A 21,228-nucleotide genomic window follows, 5' to 3' on the forward strand; every position below is an offset into this window, starting at 1 on the left:
GCCAACAGATCCAGATGTTTTCTGTTCCAAATCAGTATTTGAGTCACTTTTTGACTCAGCAATTTGACCCTATTAATATGACAGCTGGATCAATTTTGAAGTGGGCTTGGAGAATCATTTTCGGAGGTGGTTATCCAATCCTTCACTGATTTTTTTTTTTGTTTCTGTTTTTTTGCAAACTATGGGATGCTGATGCACTGTTTTAGTAATTAATAGTAGTTTTATATTACATATGTTATTAATAATGTTTATGATTTAATTGATTTTTAACTGTTATAGGTTCTTATTCATTGTGTATATGGTTTTGTGTTGATGTTTATAACAGAAGTACATCTCAATTTTATTTTTTTTTTAAGAAAATGGGGTAAATTGATGTCCTAAAAGCATTTAATTAGTGTAATTCATTAACTTCAAGGAGAGAAGTGTCTGTGTTTTGTTGGCAGGTTCAGAAAGGTCACCTGTTCATCTGACCAGACTGTCTGCCTCTGAGCACATGAGATCCAGTGAACAGAGAAGTCACCACACAGCCTTGGTACTCCAGACATGGATCAGAAGTGGACCTGTCAGGACACAGTTGTGTCTGAGCACTGCACAGACAGTTGCCAACAGAAATTTTATGTTGTTATTATGATGTTGTGTCTCTACCAATTTTTCAGTTATCTTCTGTTTTAAGATTTAGAAGGATCTGAAGAACAACTTGAACATCAAAGCCCTCAGTCACCGATTAGCTGCCAGCTGACATCATGGGAGCAGTGAACGTTCCAAGACTGAATTGTGTTAAATCATAGTCTGTTTGTGAGAGAAATTCTGTAGAAGATCTAAGAAAAGTGTAGAGGCTCCATCTAATTGTATATAAAGCAAATTGTAGTTGTGTGTTTACCCTTTCAGCAAATTGCTTTCACGCTTAGACTACATATATACCAGAGCACGTGTGTTAAAAGTAGTTAGATAATAGTTTAAAATAAAGAGTTTAGCCTGTGTAGTAATTGTTATGTTAGTATAAAGTATAAGCATTCCCCCCCCTCAAGAGGTAGCGTAAGCATCTTTGAAAGTTCATTTAACGTTAAAGTTTTAGCTGTGAATTTGCAAGTATGATGTCATTTACATGGAACAAACTGCTTATGGTAATTGTGCTGTATATAGTCCTGACCAACTGTCTGCTAACATCCAAGTGACAGAACATATGGGTCACTCTGGCACACTGAACTGGCCAAAGGTCAATGTGTCTGAGCCTAGCCACACCTGGAGATACTTTTGCACCTGTCTCATAGGAGTCCCTGAATGGGATCCTCAAGCATTTAAAGGTTTAGTTAGTAACGAGACTTGACTGAATCAACTGGCAATGTTGCAAGAGTGCAATCACACTGTTGGCTTCACATTAAGACAACTTGAAGCCTACTGGCAAGTGAAAATTATCGAAGTTCTCAATGTTACCATACAGCCCCCAGAAGAATTAGATTTGTTAAGTTCCACCAATACCTCAGGTGGATGGATAATGTTTGAACCCCCAACAAAAGCCATTCTTAGAAAGTAATGCAGCACTGGGCTGCAGTCAGCCCTATAGCTGATCTCGTTACTCACACTAAAAGTAAAGCCTTTATTCATGGTGCAATCTCCCAGGACAATTACCAAAGCGATTACCTAGTTCCATATTCCTAATCTGTGGAGATAGAGCATGGAATGAGATTCCTGCTAATCCACATAGAGGACCCTGTTATCTTAGGAAACTTACTTTGTTTCCATCCAAGCTTACACCAATTGCTGAATGTAGCTGATAAAATTAAAAATATCAAACAGTCAAAGTGAAGCCTGAATGAATTAAGGCTTAGCAACTCAAAAAAGGCTCGCTTGTTAGACTAAGAAAGAATTGAACTTAACATGCACAATGTTAAGTGAACTTTCAGCCGATGTGAGTAGTGTACGTCATGCAGTATTACAAAATTGAGCTGCAATTGACTTTTAGCACAAGGACATGGTTGTGAGGAGTCTGAAGGCATGTGCTGCTTGAATCTTACTGATCATCCAGTTTCCATCCATGGGCAACTACAACAGCTACAGGATGGGTTACATGCCCTGAAAGAAGATAATGACCCCACTGGAAGTTGGTTCTTCAGCTGGGGTATCACTGGATGTTTGAGGTCTCTTGTGCTAGAAGGGGGACGGACTTTACTTATAGTGTTAATTGGGATGACAGTTTAAATTGTATGTTATCTTGTCTTCATAAAAGTATAGAATGAGTCACATCCAAAGCCTGGTTTGTCCAAAAAGAGAAAGGGGGAATTGTAGCTATATTTTATATATTAGTAAAGGCCTGTCTGCACAAACCAGTCTTTGAAATAAGTCATGATATTAAAGGCTAAAGTCCTTGAAACCTTCCTGCAGAAGAGAGAGTAAAGCAAAACAATATCCTTGTGTACAGGAGAAAAAATGTAAACTGGTGTGTATTAGCCAATGGTAACTTGCTTAGCCCATGGACCATGTAGAACCCTATAAAAGGTGTGCTAAAGATAGAAATAAACGGTGTTCACGTTTACTTCTGTGATGGGTTGTGAATAGCTGGTGGTCTCTCAATATCATCATGTACAAATACTCTAATAAATTTATGTTGAGCTGTAAGATTAACATACTTTTGAAATTTTTCCAATGTAATAAAAAAACCTGTTTTCTTCCTTGTTTTTGAAGAATAGAAATAAGTTTCATTATAACATAAACAATCATACTTAGCACAAAATCAACAGAAAGACAAGTTATATCTTTACATTTGAATCTCCTTTTCATTTTTAGTATGTGAACTATTTTCTTTGGCTGCCTCTTTAATTAAAACTCTGAGAACAAACAATGGTGATGTACTTACCTATTCTTTCAATCTTAACTCCTTTTCTGATTTGTAAATATATTTTGGAACACTAAAAGCATTCCAAAGCAGACATGCTATATGAAAACTGGCTGATCAACAGCTATTTTCCCATCAAAATACAAGCAAAGCATCTTCAACACAAATCATTGCCATGCTCATTCCGGGCTACAAATGTATTTTTGTTTGTTGGTTTCTTGAAGACAAATTATGATGTGCAAGCTGAACAAAACTCAGAGAATTCACTGGACAGCCAGAGACACAAGTATCCATCTTGGCATCAAGTTGCTGTATTTTTTTAGTAAGAAAATTGACAAGAATTTAGATCAGAAAATAAAATAACCATCAGCTTGGAAAATTAAGCATCAAATCAAAGAGTTTGGGATAAAGCAAATACCAAGAAAAACAGACACTGAAGAAGATGACAATACAGCCTTTTAAATTCTTTCTTAGCTGAAGGTCTTCATGAAAAGCTTCTCTTGACCTTGTTGTTTCAGAGAAAAAAGGGATATGAAATACAATCATTCATCACACTCATCACTTAGACCATATTGTCCAAACCAGAATGCAAACATCATCTGCAACTGAACTCTCAACATTTTCCTCCATCAAGGAACTGCTATCAAGCTGTAAACATCAAGATTAACTTTTTGGTTATTTGTTTCGCTTCCTGAAAAGTCATAAATAGTCTAAGCATGAAGGGGGAAAAAAAAAATCCAAAGAGACAGAAGTTACATCTTTGCCAGTGAAACCAAAGTATATAAAGAAAACAGAAGAACTAACTACTCCTCACTTATTTTAAGATATTGCTATGGATTCTGCAAAAAAGGGATTTTATTGAGAGACCGCCAGCTCTTCACCAGTCTTCACAGAAGTAATCGTGAATGCCAGTTTATTTCTATCTTTAGCACACTTTTATAGGGTTCTACAGGGTCTGCAGGCAGAACAAGCTACTATTGGCTAACACACACAGTTTACATTTTTTCTCTTACACACAGGGATATTGTTTTGCTTTGCTCTCTCTTCTGCATGAAGGTTTCAAGGACTTTAGCTCTTAATATCACGACTTATTTCAAAGGCTGGTTTGTGCATACAGGCCTTTACTAATATATAAAATATAGCAACAGGATTTTTGCCTAACTTCAGAAAAATTCCAGCTGGAAGGAAGTATCTCCCACAGTTCAGAAAAAAGTATCCAAATCACAGATACAGAGATTTTATAAGAAGTCCTTCTCACTTCCAGTGTATCTTAGGGAACTAGTAATGCTACTACACATTCTGAATTACTCTATTTTGCTTCCTGTAAAACCTCACACTGAGCATGGATAGGTTTCACAGTACAAGCTCCTATTCTAACATAGCAGATATACCAAAGACCACCAGATATGTTATATTCCATACAACAATTATTTAAGTTTGCAAAAACTGATACTTGGCTAGTTTACCATTTCAAATACTGCATTAATCAGATTTTTGGTTCAGGCATTCCTGACCCTGCCCTTAAGTGGCAATGAGGCAGGCCACATTGGAGTAAAATATTCAAAATAATTCAGACTGGGGAATATCCCCTGGACTGGACTTATAACTTCAGTGACTGGGAGAAGGCTATTTATTTTTCTCAGATTATGACCAAAGTATTAAATCACAAAATCACACAATCATTCATGTTGGAAGGAATCTCTGGCAGTCATCTAGCTTAACCTCCTGCTGAAAAAGCAAGATCAACACTGAATTCAAAACAGATTGTTCAGATCCTTGTCCAGTGAGATCTTGAAAAACTCTGAAGATGGGAATTTCACAACCTCACTGGCTAAGACATCCCAGTGCTTATCTTCGTCATAAAATACTTTTTTCCTTATAACAAGTTGCAACTTCCCATGTTTCAATCTATCACATTTCCGGCTAACCACCTCTACAGAACCTACCTGGCTCCATATTTTGGACAACTTTTTAGGTATTGGCCATCTTCTACTAGGTTTCCTCTAAGCTCTCTCTTCTCCAGACTGAGTCAGTGTACACTGCAATCCTCTCATCCAAAATCTAGGAGTTTCATCACAGAAGGCAATCAGGTTGGTCAGGCATAATTTGTCTTTTGGTAAATCCATGTTAGCCATCTCCAATCACCTTGTTCGTGTGCCCAGAAATGGCTGCCAAGAGCACCTATGCCATTATACTCCCAAAGACCAAGAGGCTGGTGTGCCTGGATCCATCCATCATCATTCTTATCTCTTTCCAATAATCAGTGACTTCCCCCAGTCTCTGAGTTCATACAGAACTCTCTCATAGCAACAGACAACTCTCTCATCACTCCTGAGCTCTGTGGTCTGAAGCTGCTCGTTTTTACAAATGGCACCTCTTCTCTCCCATTCCTTTTTGCTGAGCAGGTGAAGCTCTGGCTGTACTTGCTTCTCAGACACCGTGCATTTGTATGTGCACATCTGGCATGGGTCCCCAGAATCCAGTCAACTGTTGTGCTGGTTGATGCATGAGAGCCTGCTTTGGGTTATTTCTTTCACCACCTCCCACCTTTGAGGTGACTAACCCCCCCACTTCTTATAAACAGACATTAAACTCACATGTGGGAGCAGAAAGAAAGTCTTGCTATGCTCTTTTACAAGTAACATATAAGATGGAGAAATCAAGATGACAGTATTTAATTCTCAAGAATGTGTTAAAGAACTTGATTAGCAGAGATGATGACAACATCCTGACCTAATCAAATTCCCTGACATCAATGAAGTTCCAATTCTATTTTTTTTTTAACAAACAAACAAACAACACCCTGACCTCCTCCACAAAACCCCCATATAGTTTGAAGTCAAGATATAAACCTGGGCATCTAAAGAGCAATCCCAGGTGAAAACTGTAACATACGTTTATTAATTTCTCTATTTTAATTACTGTGAAACACTGAGGTACTGAACTAACAGCAAAACTAGTTACTCTAGAGGAGAAAATTTATGTTTGAGGATGTAGGGTAGATGGAAAATCTAATCAGTCTCTTAAAAAAAAAGATAAACTTAACCTAATCTCTTCCTCAAAGCAAAGCAGTCTCACTAAAATCACTAAACCAATGTAAAAATATATAATTTTTTTGTAAGTTAAGCCAGAAAACATCAGATGCAACATTCAGAAAGAGTCAGCAATGATTGATGCCACCTTAAGTTACTTAGAGGTAACTAAAAGCTGTGTTGAATTTAAATTGGTTTTTGGTGTTTTGGGTTTTTAATTAAACTGTGATTTGAAAAACACAGACCTATTAAATTTTTTAAATTACAGATCATTAAGCTATGTCAGGTGATCTATTTTTACAATGTATTACTATTGACCACAAAAAGTAAATGGATTCATACAGATAAGCATTCAGAATGCTAAAGTTACAGTGAAAATAACAAAACTAGACATCTGTGCTTTTAAAAATATAGTCTAAGAGTAATACAACTCAAGACTCATGACATTTTTATACACTGCAGTTACTTATTCACCTTGATGATATTAACATTTAAACAAAATTGAGAGAAATATTCTTTGATAAATGCATAAATATGAGGCAGGGACTGACTTTCTCATTACTGTATCTGACATTCATTAACTCTCCAGATCTTTTCCTTGTTGCCTTTTCATTGTTTCTAGAACACCCTTCACTTTCTTCCACCCCTCGCTCTGTTTTTCCCTCCAATGCTAAAACCATGATTCTCATATTTGAATTTTTTATTTTGAACAACAGTAAGTCCACAACTCCCTCTTTAATCTATTCAATATGATGCAGTTAAAAACAAAAAGACAATCTCCCCCTTTCCTCCCTGAAAAAAACCCCAAACCAAAAAACCCCACCAAATATCCCACAGCAGCCAAAACTTTCCCTCCCCAGTAAGAACCCTATTGTTGCTGAAAGAGTTAGAGGGAGAAGCAGAGGGATTCTAATTTGGATACAAATATTGTTTCCTCTAACTCTACAAACCCAGACCATACAAATGACACCCCTTTTGAAGTCCCTCAGTTCCTTTCTCCAAGCCAGCTGGCAAGGAGGCAAAAACAAGCTCACACTTCCTTTGTTGTATATGAGAAATTAAAATGTAAATACATTTTTTAAAGGCTGTAGCATTAGGACTGAATTTGACAGAAACCTTGAGCTGTGTTTTAGCTTGGTTTGAAACCTCTTGGTATTTTATACTACGTCAGACCTCCCACAAATTGGCTTACCCAGATGAGAAAAATCATGATTAAGACACGTTCTTGTTCTGAGTAGCTCCCCTTTTCAGAGGGGCACAAACACTGCTTACAGTAAGGCTCTTGGCTAAAAGTGTTTGCAAAAAGGAAAAGCAAATCTTACTGGAATATAGCCTTCTCAACTGGATGTATGCAGATTTATTAAGAATATGTAAAGGAATGGAAGCCACATTTAAAAATGTAAGGCAGTGCAACACTGGTTAAAAATACAAAATATCATAAAAATGAATAAAATTTTTATTCTTCTTTAAAACAATACTATTTGGTTTCTGTTGTGCAATGGAAAATTCATCAGCTATGTCAGTGACTGGTACAGGATAAGATAATTTAGCTGGTGGTGACAGAATGGGACTGTGTTGAATGTTGATAAAATGTCACAGGAGTTGCAAAACACCTCAAAGAGCTGCTATTTTTATTTAACAAATAAACATTTCTCAAAAGAACGTGAAAGTAAAGACAGACAAATCTGATGTAAGCAGAAGGAGAAGTGTCATTGAATCCCCATTCATAAAAGAACTCTCTAATGAAAATAGTATGCAAAATACGAGATTTGTTAGCTAAAATATCCCCTTTCTTCCTGCATGGGAGATGTCCACTGCATTTTTGGCTGAATTCCATAAAGCCCTGAATAATTTTCCTCAGTTGACAATGGTCACCATATTTATAGAAAATAACAGCATAGGAAATCTAAGACTAATCTATCTTAAAACAACACCACTGAATTGTTAAAGTGACACACAGTTGAAATGTGTCTTTATAAGCAGTGAGTCTAAGTCCTGAGGACTCAGGGAACTCCCCACCTGCCCAGCTGAATGCAGCTGCTTCCCCAGTGGGGATTCTCCAGAGGTAATGGAACTCCCAAGGGGCAGAGATGTAATCACACTCCATATGAAACCCTGTAATTGTTCCCCTTACTGACCTTTATCAGTTTTTTTTTCTCTATTTACTCTTTTAAAAAAAGTATTTTGCAAAAGTATTTCACAAAATATTTTCACAAAAGCAGGCATCACACACTGTCTGGAATGAGGTTCTAGCTGAAAAAGATGGAAATGGATATCCTTTGCTGCTCATCACTAACCAGAACGCTCTTCAAGCATAAAAAGTATCTTTCCAGTTATAAAGCTTGAATATAAGGGCAGTTCAGAACATTTTCCATTCTTTGTTGTTTTATGAGCTCAAACTGTGTTTTCCTTCCCAGCTTCCCTGAAGTTATCAAGACTTATTGCAAATTCTCTGCCTAAAAGGTCAATGGAAATTTGCTTTTCAATGACACCCTCACTTCTTACTTATCTCAAAAGAATGAGAAACTTGGGTTTTCAAACTTTGAAAACCTAGCACAGAAACTTCACGTTCTCCCTACATAAACAGGAAGTACATTAAGCACAGACCTACTGGCTGAAATTATTCTTAAAATATAAAAAAATACTGTAATATCTAAAATAATATTATAGTTAGATTTCTCTGAGTCTTTTATCACAATACCTTAGATTATTTTTTAAGCATTATTCAGACCTTCATTTGCATAATTTCATTTTGTCCTTATGGTACTCACTTCTGGAAATAATGTCAATCATCCTAACCAATTATTTGTCCGAGAATGCTTTAATTTGTAATGCATATCCAAAACCAAAACACTCCATGTGTTTATCAATACATTTAGGTGATGGTTTTATTTTTAAGGAATTGCACAGAACTGGAAAAAACTGTTTTATCTCAATATCCTCCACGTTTAAGAACAGATGTTCTAGTTTTCATTAGTATCGGCTTTCTTTAAATGATAAAACTTTCGCCAAGAATAGTAAAAAAGTTCTCAGTTGTTTAAATACATGATTATTTTAAATGTCACATACTCTTCTGGACCTTTTAAGCCTTTAATGAGGAAAAAAGCCTTACACAAGTCTCAGCAGAAAAAGGTTATTTATTTATTTATTTAAGAACAGCAACAGTAAAGTAATACCTTATCTCTGGAACTACTTTCTCAATATCAGGAGTTATATAAAAGTGATCTGTTACACACCTTTGCAGTAGTTTAAAATATTAATTATTTGTTGACACTTTGCCTACATATTAACATTTTGGCATTTCAAATAAAAAAATAAAGGCATAATTAGTATGGAAGTTTCCAAAGTATCTGAGAAGGGATGAATAAATTCAACTTTGATATGTAAATCACAAGAGTTTCTTGGGTATGTAATGACTTCCAGTGTGTGAATTAGTTAGATTAGAATACATTTATACAAATAAATTTGTTTAATACTTGGCAAATGATACATTTCAGCTGGGTTTAGAAACACAAGTAAACTGTGTTTCAATACCAAGTGTATACTATATATAAATAAAATTTAATACAGATTGAGAAAATAAATTTATAGGTGTAGCGGGTTAATTAGGCAATAAAAGTTTCAGTAATGTATTAAGTTGCATTCTGAAGTCATTCATAGTTTATTAATGAATTATAAACCAAATAAGACAATTTAACAGGTAAAGGGCAATGAAAGAACAATCCTTCAAATTTCTCCCCAGAACATCATCCTGATACTTGCTATGCATCTTATGCCTCCAAGTGTATAAACAGGAAGTAAAAATTCTTTTAAAAGTACTGATTAATTTTGGCTAATATTGGCTAAGATTTACTATTTTGGTTGTGTGTAATGCTCAGCTACTCACAATAATTTCGCTGTCTCAGATGCCTTACATTGAACACAAACAGGACTGCGGTGGACCCAGAGGCATGGAGATGCTTTGGCACCATTCCCTGTTTTTTTTGAGGAGGTGTACGCCACGTGACAGATAACTGTCCTACAAGCATTGCAACGTTTCTCTTTAACTGTTAAATCATCTTGTCTGGTTCACAGTTCATTAATAAACTATGAATGGCTGCAGAATGATGAAAATTTTATTGCTCATCAACCTGCTACACCTTTCAACTTACTTTTTCAATCTCTATTAAATTTTATTTATGTAACAGATAACTGGCCTGAAGTATTGTCTTTGCAGTACAGTTAGCTAAGCTCCTTTCTATACAGGTTTCTTTTTAGGTAAATTTTGCACATTTTCATTTTCCCCTCAAAAATCGAACACTACTCCTACATAAGCTAGAAAAACCTTGATGTGAAAAACTTGATGCGACAAGACTGGTGGTAAAGAACTCTAACCAATCAGTGCTAAATATATATGGGCATTTCACAACCTTCTTAAGTAGAATTTCCATATTAAGTAGGAGAAATAGGATTAATCCCTCTCAATGTACTTGCTGTGAATGTGCAAATGAAGATATGCAGTAGCTGTCACAGACTTGTAACATACTGACCATAAATCAGTAAATACACTCAAATCCAGGATGTACTGGCATGAAACATATCAGGACACATACAAAGCAGTCAGGACAAAAAACCTGGTTTTAAAAAACTTGTTTGGCTAGTACTTACTTGCACACTAAGATAATATAAGTTATTTAAGCATGATTTTTTGAAAACTTTTAAAATCAGGGAGGCAAAGGAGACACATAAGTGTATAAAAATAAACACTTATTGGCACGCCCTACGACTGTAACTGAATATCAGATAATAAGGCAAGTCAGGCATCTCAAAGCTGTTAAATAACAACACAACAGCATAAGAGAGGTATATTTTTAAAACAAAATTAGAATGCTTAGTCTTACATCCACTCTTCTAATTAATAATTTTGAAACAAGACAACTAAACAATTAATAAAATAATTGAAGTTCAAAAGGAAAACGTAAGGAAAAAGAGCAGAATCTTTCTATAATAGAAAGAAAAAGTTATTTTACCTCATGGATGGAAAAATAATTTAGAGGAAAGAAGACATCAAAACTTGGGGGGAGTGGGGGTGGGGCACAAGAAGGTGGGGGGGGACCAGGCCAAAATGAAACAGCTCTGAAATTCTTAATAAATAAAGACTGAATAAAAATGAGTACCTGAAAGAAGAGTACAGAGAGTAACATTAAAAAAATTAAAGGTGAATAAATTAACATGAGTTACCTGGCACTCACTTGAAAAAGAGGTGGGCAAAGGATTGTTGCCATATCCATAAATACCTTTAACAGTTCAGCAAAAAGATGCACTGCTATCTGTTAAAGTGTCTTTTCTGAAATTCCCCCTTTTTCCATATTCCATGATTTTAAACCCTGCTGTGACCCGTGAAATTTCCTGGAATCTCATTTATAAATTTGTTTGCAGGTACAGTACATAAACTTTTTTTTCACACCTGTTTTTTTTTGTCATTAACATTCTGTCTCCTCTACGTCTGCACCTAAAACCAACCTAAATATTTTCTTAGAAGATGGTGTTTAACAGGATGTAAGTCATATATTAGTTTTGTAAGAAAACATACATTTTCTAGTACTCCAGCCATAAAAACCACCTACCTCCAAGACCTGTTTCCAGCCTCCTGCAGAACACCTTTTTTTCCAGGATCATAAATGCACTCTCCTGGAAGGAAAGACCAGGAAGGCGATGACAGGGTGTTGCCTTGTGTGTCAGGGAAGAGTTGGAATATGTGGAGCTCTGTTTTGGGGTAGGGGATCAGTGAAGGATTTGGGGGTTAGGATTAGCAGGCAGGCCAGCAAAATAGGAATTTCTGTGCCAGACAGTCTCCAGAGGGATGAGGCAGGTGAGACAACAGGAGGAAGCCTCATGTGATTCCTCATGAGGACCGTTTCCAACCCCAGAATCTGCCAGTGGGACAATGCAGTGATCCACAACACTCCTGGGGCACACAGATAACAACCCCCAGAACACAGGCAGCTGAGGAAGAATCCATGAGGCACTCTGTTGGACCCGAGCCTTAAAAACACGGAAAGATTCTCTGAGGATGTGAAGATCTGCCCTGATTGAAGAGACCATGAGATGGTGAGTTCAGGAGAAGGGCAAACCAAGGATCACAACATTGGACTTGAGGGAAGACACCTTTGGCCTCCTTGGGATCTGCCTGGGACATGGGACACAACCCTAGAGAGAGGGCTCCAAAAGAGTTGGTTCCTGCTCAGGGATTATCTCCTCCAAACTCAAGAATGGTCTATAGGGACCAGCAGGAAGTCAAGCACAGGCAGCAAGAGTTCTGCATAGAGGAACATCACTAAATTCTGACAAAAAAGGGAAGTGGAAGCACTAACTACAAAAACGAGGAGACAGACACAACCAAATATGCATCCTGGTTTATGTGAATTTGTGTGATATATGGGTCAAATATATAAAAACTTCAAAAGCAACAAGAAATATTAATCAAAATAACAATAAAGTCATACCTCAGAGTTAAGAGGGAACAAACTGGCCCAAAATCTCAGGTTTACCATTTCCTATCTTTATATAACTGCATTTCAGGACTTTTCTTCACAATTTGAAATTGTATAATTTAAATGTGACATTTGCACAGGTACTGAAATCAAAAATTTCCCAAAACATCAACAGCTATGGAAATACATAAATGAAACAAGCTCTAGCACCAGCAATGCTGGAACTTAGGTTATTGCTACCTTTAATCCCAGCTAGGTGTTATAGACAGCTGGGGTGGTGGTGGAGTGCTGAGACCCTGCACCTCTCAGCTGCTATAGTGAATTCAGCTTTAGCCTTTAAAAAGGCTGAGTGAAATTCAGCTCTCAGTGACACAGAAGAAAGACAGAGCTTCATATCTCATCTCTTTGAAGGCTTTCATTCAGCTCTCAGCCCCAAGAAATGTCTGTACTAATGCTACTGGGCTTACTGAAATATGACCTTTTATCTCCTGCAGGTCAGGGCGTGTTAAAGGGAACAACCAATAAGAAACACAGAACATGAACTGAATAGGATGCTGGACAGGTGGCTTTTTGCTTCACCACACCTGAGAAGGTGGCCAGCTAAGGCTTCTCCCCTAAAGAGAGTGGTGAACTGTATCCTAAATAGTTTCTTCCCTCCAAGGAAGGATGGGTGTATTGTTGGCTGGTTCACTATCCCCCACAAGGTGTTACTGCATGACCTAGTGAATTTCCTTTGAATCATTCTGTACTGTTCTGTTAATGTTTTCCTCAGAATAATCTTCCTCTCCTGCCTTTCTGAAACACCACTCAAACAAGAAGCCTATCTGACCCACTTTCTGACACACAAAAATGTGATGTAAAATGAAGTCACAGTACCAACCAATTGATTTCCCATTCGTTGCAAAAACAGTAATATTGCTACACAAAATAAGCATATAAAGTCCCTTTTTAAATAATTTTTTTTAAGATGTTCCCTAAAGTAAGGTGGAACAGAAACAAAGGTTTACAAAAGAAAAAAAAATTGATTTCATAACAACTACAGATTTGTACAGTTGGAAGAAGTCTGTATTCAAGAGATAAAAAAGAAGTTTATTTCAAAAAGAAGGGTCACACCACAGCAACAATATTGTTCTTTAGAAAAAAAGCCTCCTTAGCTTCCAGAAAGGAATGATGATGGGAAAAAATGTGTATAAAAACAACTAGAATTTTCCAGTGGCAATGCAGCACTTCTTCAAATGTGACTGTGTGGTAAATCAAACAAATAGCAGAGAAGAGTATGAATCACTTCTCAGTGAATCACCAAAACCAGTTGTCTGTAGACAGACCGAACATCAGGGGCCTTATCAGCTAAATAATCTTTCTGGGCACTGCTTTCCCTTCTCAAATTAAGTATTCCATCAATGATTTGCAAACAGGAGAACATCACCTACTGAACAGGAATGTTAATTTTGCTATTGATGGTTTTCACTGTATTACAAATTGGGAGTTTTGTAGTTTCAAAATGCAGCCTTTGCTTGTTTCTACAACATACTGTAATGTGGCTACAGCAAAATTTTAGATTTCTAGGATTAAGTGACCACTAAGTCTGCATTATCTTCAAAACCTTGTATGACTTACTAGCACCAAATGACTTAAAAATATGTAGCAACTCACACCTAAGGAAGAACTGAAGTTTTAAAAGTTGAAATGATATATATATACTCTGATCAAAAAAAGGGAAAGATGTAAAACTGACATACCAGCCAAGAAAATATAAAAATCAGACATACATTTGCACCTGTTTCTCTCCTGTCTAAAATAAGCAAGGAATTAAAAGGCTAAGATTGCAACTTTATGGTTGCAACACTGCACACAAGTCAAAACCCCTAAAATTACACTTCCCACAGCAATTTTAACTCAGTTCCAATTTGCAAGTAAAGAAGTTAGAAATATATTATGTTATTCTGCCTCTTAAATAGTACAAACACTGAAGCAGGAAAGTGGGAATCATAACTCTAATTTTATTATCTAATTTTATTAGCTTATAAGAATTCATATTAGCTTATATGAATTAATGGTCTTCAAAGAGACCACTGCATTAAATATCCAAACAACTCTATAATAGTAGTTAATATCAATTTGTTTATTCTGTTTTTGATCCCACTGCTGCCCCTTCACTGTCTCTGGTTGTTGCACTTACATACAGAAATAATGTTAAGAATGTGAAAATACTACATGGTCTGTTCAATGTTGATTTTTTTCAAAGATCATTTTATTTAGATGAAACACAAAACTTTTTACCTTTAGGTTTTACACAATGATAAATGTGGCAATACTCTATTGTCACCCACTGGTTAAATGTTAACACTATACCAAAGATTTGGAACTCTGCCTTCCATGCTTAGGAATAGTGATTATCACTAGCCTTCAATTCTTCAATTTTCAGAACTACCAAATTCAGTTTAAAAGTTTTTCACACCTATTATGAAGAAAGTTTGTGACTAGTCCAGAACAAGACTTGCTTCATTAGAGTGGTAGTCCAGCTCAGTGAAAGTATTTTTATGTTCCTATCTTGCCTTTCAAAGTTATTATTTTTCTATACCAAAAAACCTAAAGCATATTTTATTGATGCAATTTTGTGAGAATAAAACTGTGATAACAAAACTGCCACCCTTGACTGAGGCAGAAACCAACAGGAAAAGACGTAAAGAAAAATTAGATTACTGACTTAGTTGACAAAGATCAATGAAATCTTCTTTCATAACTAAGCACAGTAATTCCTTCAAAAAAGAAAAGGGTCTTATCTAAATATCACCTTGTTAAAAATCTGATTAACTGACTGTTTTTGTTATATCTAGAGCAGCTTTTGAGAATTTCCTGTCACAAGTGCCAGAAGCCAGTTAATTGGTAAATATAAAGGTGTATGAAACAGTGCATGTTCATGTAAAAGGCAACTCGAAAAGTCTCCTGAGGCATTGGTTTTATATTTTTTACTCAAACATTAACACAGCAAATTCATTTAAAAGGAATTAAGTCAATGCACACCTACAGCTTTGGATGCTGGCATCAGTATCATTGGAAACGTCATCCTGAGAGTTCCCAAATCTGTGCCAGAGGCACCACTGCAGTCTGCTTTAAAGCTTTTCAGGTCAACATCACTAATAACCAGCCACTTCTACTGGAAAAGGCAGAGCTGGTGGGACAGACATCTGTCCTTGGGAGCTGCCAGCTCTGCTCAGTGTGTGGCCACAGGTGGTGACCCTTGTGTTGCAGGAGTCAGAAAAGAAAGTCAAAAGAAAATAAGAGCTTTAATAACAGAAGGTATCCACAATTCAAGTCTCATGAAAGTAACTTTAAAAGGCAGCTCTTAGAAGCAGGACTCACTTTCCTTCTCTGGTTTGATTCTGGCTGTAGCCAGAAGACAAGAGGAAGCACATGAGCATTTCTACACAGTAAGTTAAAGGTTATGACTCTTTTATTGCCATTTTTAAAAGTTGCAGTACCTGACTAAAAGAGTTATGATACAGACTGATAGTTGAAAACCTCAGTAGCATTTCCACTATTCAAAATCACAGTGTTCTTCAAGTAGAAGTAAGTATTAACAACATAAAATCCACCCATTCTATTGTTTAGGATAACCAATAACTTTAACCACTATGGTACACCATAATTCATGAGGGTTTCAAGTTAAACTTCCTTTTATATCATGGTTAAGCAAACATTTCTTTCATTGAGTAAAGTGTTACACACAAAAAAGGAAAAAGAACAGTATTAGATAATTATATTACTGTAAATTCCAGAATATACTACTGTCAGGAATTCAAAACAAATTATTACAGCAACCCTTTAAGTACAAATGGGAAACAATGCAATAGCTATTAAAGACCATCCAGAGCAACAAAAAAATTAAGTGAAGCTGAGTTACAGACACAAACTTCTGAAATGCTGGGAAAAAAAAGCTGCTTGCTTTGCTCTAACACTGGAAGATGACTGAAAACTTCAGTGAGAATTTTGTCTAGGATGTGAAACTTTACACATGTATTTAATGGAAGATGTTAACTTTTACAATGGAAACAATTCTAATTCCATTGTCTATCATCTAATTACACTACAGATTTTTATTATGCTGCATGAATAATTCCATATTGAAGTTAGGTAAGACAGCACAAACAATTGGCCATAGCACTCTAGAACATACAAGTTATGCTGTTTAACACAACTACTGAGAAAAGTGGTTTTCTTCTCTTCTGTTTTATGATGTAGACTCTAAAAAGGAAGAGTGATCTGAGTTACAAAAATATGGTTAGGCAAGGGGGATATTAAACTAACATTCCTGCTAATGTAAAATATCAGGCTCTGAAATTCTGAATTTTTCTCCGAAAAGAAATTCTTTAAATTCAAAAGGCTTTGAAGCAGGCCCACAGATGCCTAAAAGAATATTTGTTGGATATAAATATACTCTACACAAAACCCTCCTGAAAAACAAAGATACTGCAGGAAAGAAATTACCTGGAGTGTCTTGTAATGATCTTGATGTGGAAGCACTTTTTCTTTTTTTTCCTTCAAGAAATCAATTTCTAGCACATTATGTTTTTCCAGCAAATATTCCAATTCCTATAAAGTTTGTAAAATATAACACATGAAATTACAAACATTTGTGAATTGTGAAAATACAGATTCATTCAACCATTCAAAAGAATTTGATTTCTGGTAACTGTAGTATTTGCTGTCTTAATTATCACAGAGATAAAGGGTTGTGCAAGAAAATTCTGACTGCAGTCTTTAAATTGAGACAGTATTTTTAAGTGTGAGATATTTAAAATCCAAGGCATGTCCCATGTTTAAGGAATGACCCATAAGAAGTGGCCAAGGTGCCCTTAATAACATCCTCAAACTTCTTCTATACCCTGAAGGGTTTAGGCAGCTGGACCAGTTGGTACAGATCCCTTCCAACTGGAATTATTATATTTTATTCCAATTATTTTCATCTTTTTAATATCTTGCTCTTCCTTTCTGCTCTTGAAAAGAAGCATATTAAATGTACTGCCAGCAAATATTTTCACTGAAAAGACAGGAATCCTATGACATTTATGCATGTATAAAATGATCTCTACATCTCCAAAATGAATAAACTATAAAAATATTCTGGGATCTTGCAGATAGCCACTCTGGAAGCCTGCAAAACACGAAGCAATAGAGAGGAAGAATAACACCACTGACAAACTTAAAAATTATTTGCTGTACAAAGAGCTAAAGATTTTTATTTTTCCTTAATGCAGTCATTGCTATTGTACATAAACTGCTGGCACCCTTTCAGTTGCTCAAGAGCAATTATTTCTCCAAGCCATGCAGGAAGCCAGTATAGAAACAAATGACCTCCCAGGTCACTGCACAGCTATTCAAACAAAGCTATTCAAACTGAGAGGGTCATGAGGAGGACAGAAAGAGCAGGTCTGCTTAGTTCAACCCTGCTTTTGGACAAAATAGTCAAAACAGTTTGAGAGATTCCAATGGTGAGATAGAAACAGATTGTGGAACACCAATCCAAAGCCCCTTTCTCCACCTGCCTCCTCTTCTGTATTCCTGCTTCCCTTCCAAACTTTCCTTCATACACTTAGCAAAACCAGCCCATTGCAGACCTCCTCATCCTTGGCTCCAGTTATTCACCCTCATTTTCATTTCCAACAAGCCGTTTGCTCCATCCCCAGCACAACTTGAGGCCTCCCAAGAAAGAGTATTAAGAATAATAGAAGTTAAACTCACTCTCCCATGCCTCAGTAACCTTTTGCTAACTCAGATGTGTAACTACAGGCACAGCTTGGTGCTCTTTTTGTATTCAGATCAGAAGGAATATGAAGAATTTAGCTACTAGGGCTCCCACCCCCCAAAAATCAAAACAAAGCTCATGCTGAGAAAGCTTGTATCTTTTTTTTTTTTTTTTTGTCCTTTTTTTTTTTTATCAGTTAGGCTAAAAAAGTGTTTTTTTTCCCTGGCACTTCAGAAAAATTCAGCCTAAAATAAGACACCAGACACAAAAAAAAGAAGTATTTTAGATACATTGAGTGGTGTGCCCAGTTCTGGCCAGTCTCTGGAGAGTATCTAGAAAACAGAGATGGGGAAGGGTTTGGAGCACAAATCTGATGAGAAAAGGCTGAGGGAGCAGTGGCAAAAACAGAGGTTCGAAGGGACCTTATCTCTTGTAGGCAGGTGGGGGTCAGGCTCTGCTCCCAGGGAACAAGGGACAGGACAAGAGGAAATAGCCACAAGTTGTGCCAGGGGAGGTTCAGGTTGGACATCAGGAGGAATTTCTTCCCGGAAAGGGGAGTCAGGCATTGGCAGGGGCTGCCCAGGGAGATGCTGGAGTCCCCATCCCTGGAGGGATCCAAGGAATGCCTGGATGTGGCACTCAGTGCTCTGTGCTAGTGACAAGGTGGGGATCATTCACAGGTTGAACTCAATGGTCTTCAAAGTCTTTTCCAACATCAATGATTTTATAATTCTAAATTTGGCCAGTTTCTGTGGAACTTGGCAAACTTCCACAAAAAAATGAATTTCAAATGAATTTTAAACCTTTTCCAGCTCCACCTATATTTAATTCCTATATAAATTCCAAGTGTTTTCCTTCAAAAAGACTATTCATACCTGTTTGATTTTTAGTTTTTCTTTCTCAGCACTGCAAAGCTTGATTTCGAGGTTTGCAACCGCTTGTTGAAGGCAGCTCTTGGGTTCATTTGTTCTCTTTATCTCAACATCAGCTAAAGTCTTGTCTTCAATTACATTTGAAGAGACAACTGGAATATCTGCTTGAATCTAATTCATAGGAGAAAAGTGGAACTGAATCATCTCTCTCAATGCATCAGGGAAACAAACTCTCCTTGGATTAGTCATTCCACGTTTTCACCCAGTGCACACTGCTAACAGTGGTCACAGAAAGGGCATACAGAGGGTTTATGCTAAAAGAAATATCTCATCCTTAGGCTAGACTAACAAAATAAAAGTAATCCAGACATCTCTACAACATTTAGTTACTGCTATTTCAGTAGACTGGGGAAGAACAGAAAACAAGTGAAACACTGATGGATAAGCCCACACTTTCAGAAAAGAACACAAATAAATTAGGTGATGTTTAAAACATTTTGTGGTAAAATTGACAAAAGTCAAAGCTTTATTTCTTCCCTCTTAAAAAAAATATTTTTTTTTTATTTTAAAAGAGGGGTCAAATAATTGTTTATTTTGCAGCAAACAACTCCAAGAAAAAAGCTGAAAAATTAATTCAGCTGCCAGTTTTTAAACAATCTGAAATTGAGATTTGGATGGTGAAAGAAACATTAAAGAGGTTTGACTGATCTTACCTCATCCTCCCCCCTAGGACCTTTTATTCCAAAAATATACTCAGGTAATTCATTGACTTTCCAATAAATATCTCTCAAAGGACTCAAAGTAACAAACAAAACTAACTGAGATCTTGACTGTACATGAATATGTAAGATACAGCAGACAAAACAGGCAGAGAAAAAACTGCAGTTTGTGCTCTGAATTCTCCTGTAAGAAGCAAAGAGAAGCCATATGTGTCAGTTCCATTTCTGAGTACTACTCAAGATTAGAGTCTGGAACCACCAAAACCTGTGAGTATGGAACATGCATACAACATATAATAGCAAAGGATTTTTTAATATGAAGTCTCAGGAGGCTCTAGACATAGAATTATAAAAGAATACACTTCTAGCATTACCCTCTAATAAGTATAAGAATATTTTATTTTAGTTTTCTGCCCACCATTTTCCTTTAATTTATTCCTTAGTGCCAAGTCAACTCCCTTTCAAAATAATGGTAAAGAATCTGCTCTCAACTCTCTCCAGTAGGACTTGCTAATAAAGTTCTTTAATTTGTACTATTTTCTGCATTACAGAGAATTTATGGAATAATGGGGTCTGTCAGTAGCTGAACAGAACAAGATGAGAAAAACTGAAACATGGACTAGAACTAGAATTTGCACATATGTTTAGTCTGAAGTAGCAAAGTGTATTTAATATTTTTCTGTAAGATTACCTAACTAAATGATTTTATAGTTTTAAAAAATACCCCTAAGCCTTAGTGTTCTGGAATAACCCAAGTGCTCTTTCCAGAGAATACAAAAGCTAAAATTGCTGGCCTAGCTCAAACAAGAAAGGTCAGAAGTTATTCACTGTTAGCCAAAATGAAAAAAGGCAGGATCTGTGGCGGCTGAAGAAAATCACTTTTTGATCATCCTGCCAGTAAAAGAAATTTACTTATCAAAACTTTGTCAAAAAGTCAGATGAAGAGCCTTCAACACAGAAAATTACCTGGCTGACGTCAGTCAAAAAAAGAAAACAAACACTCCTCCCTCTCAAGAAAAAAAAAAAAACACCTAACTTTTGGATTTATAAATTTCTCTGATATCATTTGCATCTGGGCACATCTCTTCTTCACTTTTTACAGGCTTTCCTCAGAACATTAGTCTGGGAGCAAACACAAAATAGTAACTCATTCATTCATTCATTCATTCACAATTGGTGCCACAGTCTTTCTGGAAGTGTGAACATACAGATGCTCCTCAAAGGAATAGAATAAGACTCAAAAACAAAACCTGTATTTTGTGCATGTTGTTTAAACAGTTCTAAAGATAGGCTTTTAAATCATCAGAAAACAAAGATCTGACTTAATCATGAAATTCAGCTTTCACCAGGCACAGCTGTAAGACTTGATGAAGAGTAAGAAACCAAGGAAGTGCTGAAAACAGGAGGGTTGGCAATTACAAAGAACAATTTTTTACAGTTTTTACAACCAAGACACTAATTGGTTAGTGAGGCAAGAACATTTTCTAATTCAAGTATATACTACTCCACATTCCAAAACAAGGAAGTTTACAATGAATTAACATATTCAAATG

The 21,228-nt window shown here is 36.3% G+C and overlaps 1 protein-coding gene across 5 annotated transcripts in view; it reads right to left on the reverse strand.

Moving 5' to 3' along the window:
* Nucleotides 1-21,228, reverse strand: part of LOC131591788 (coiled-coil domain-containing protein 91-like) — a 145,141-nt gene that overhangs the window by 81,094 nt on the left and 42,819 nt on the right. For all 5 annotated transcript variants that reach the window (XM_058862844.1, XM_058862843.1, XM_058862845.1 and 2 more), the window contains exons 5-6: nucleotides 18,960-19,127; nucleotides 16,827-16,931 (exon numbers count right to left, since the gene is read on the reverse strand). In XM_058862844.1, coding sequence (XP_058718827.1) covers nucleotides 16,827-16,931; nucleotides 18,960-19,127 — 273 coding nt within the window. The remainder of the gene's footprint in view (nucleotides 1-16,826; nucleotides 16,932-18,959; nucleotides 19,128-21,228) is intronic.

Source organism: Poecile atricapillus, chromosome W (assembly GCF_030490865.1).
Source record: "Poecile atricapillus isolate bPoeAtr1 chromosome W, bPoeAtr1.hap1, whole genome shotgun sequence".
Taxonomy (NCBI): Eukaryota; Metazoa; Chordata; class Aves; order Passeriformes; family Paridae; genus Poecile; species Poecile atricapillus.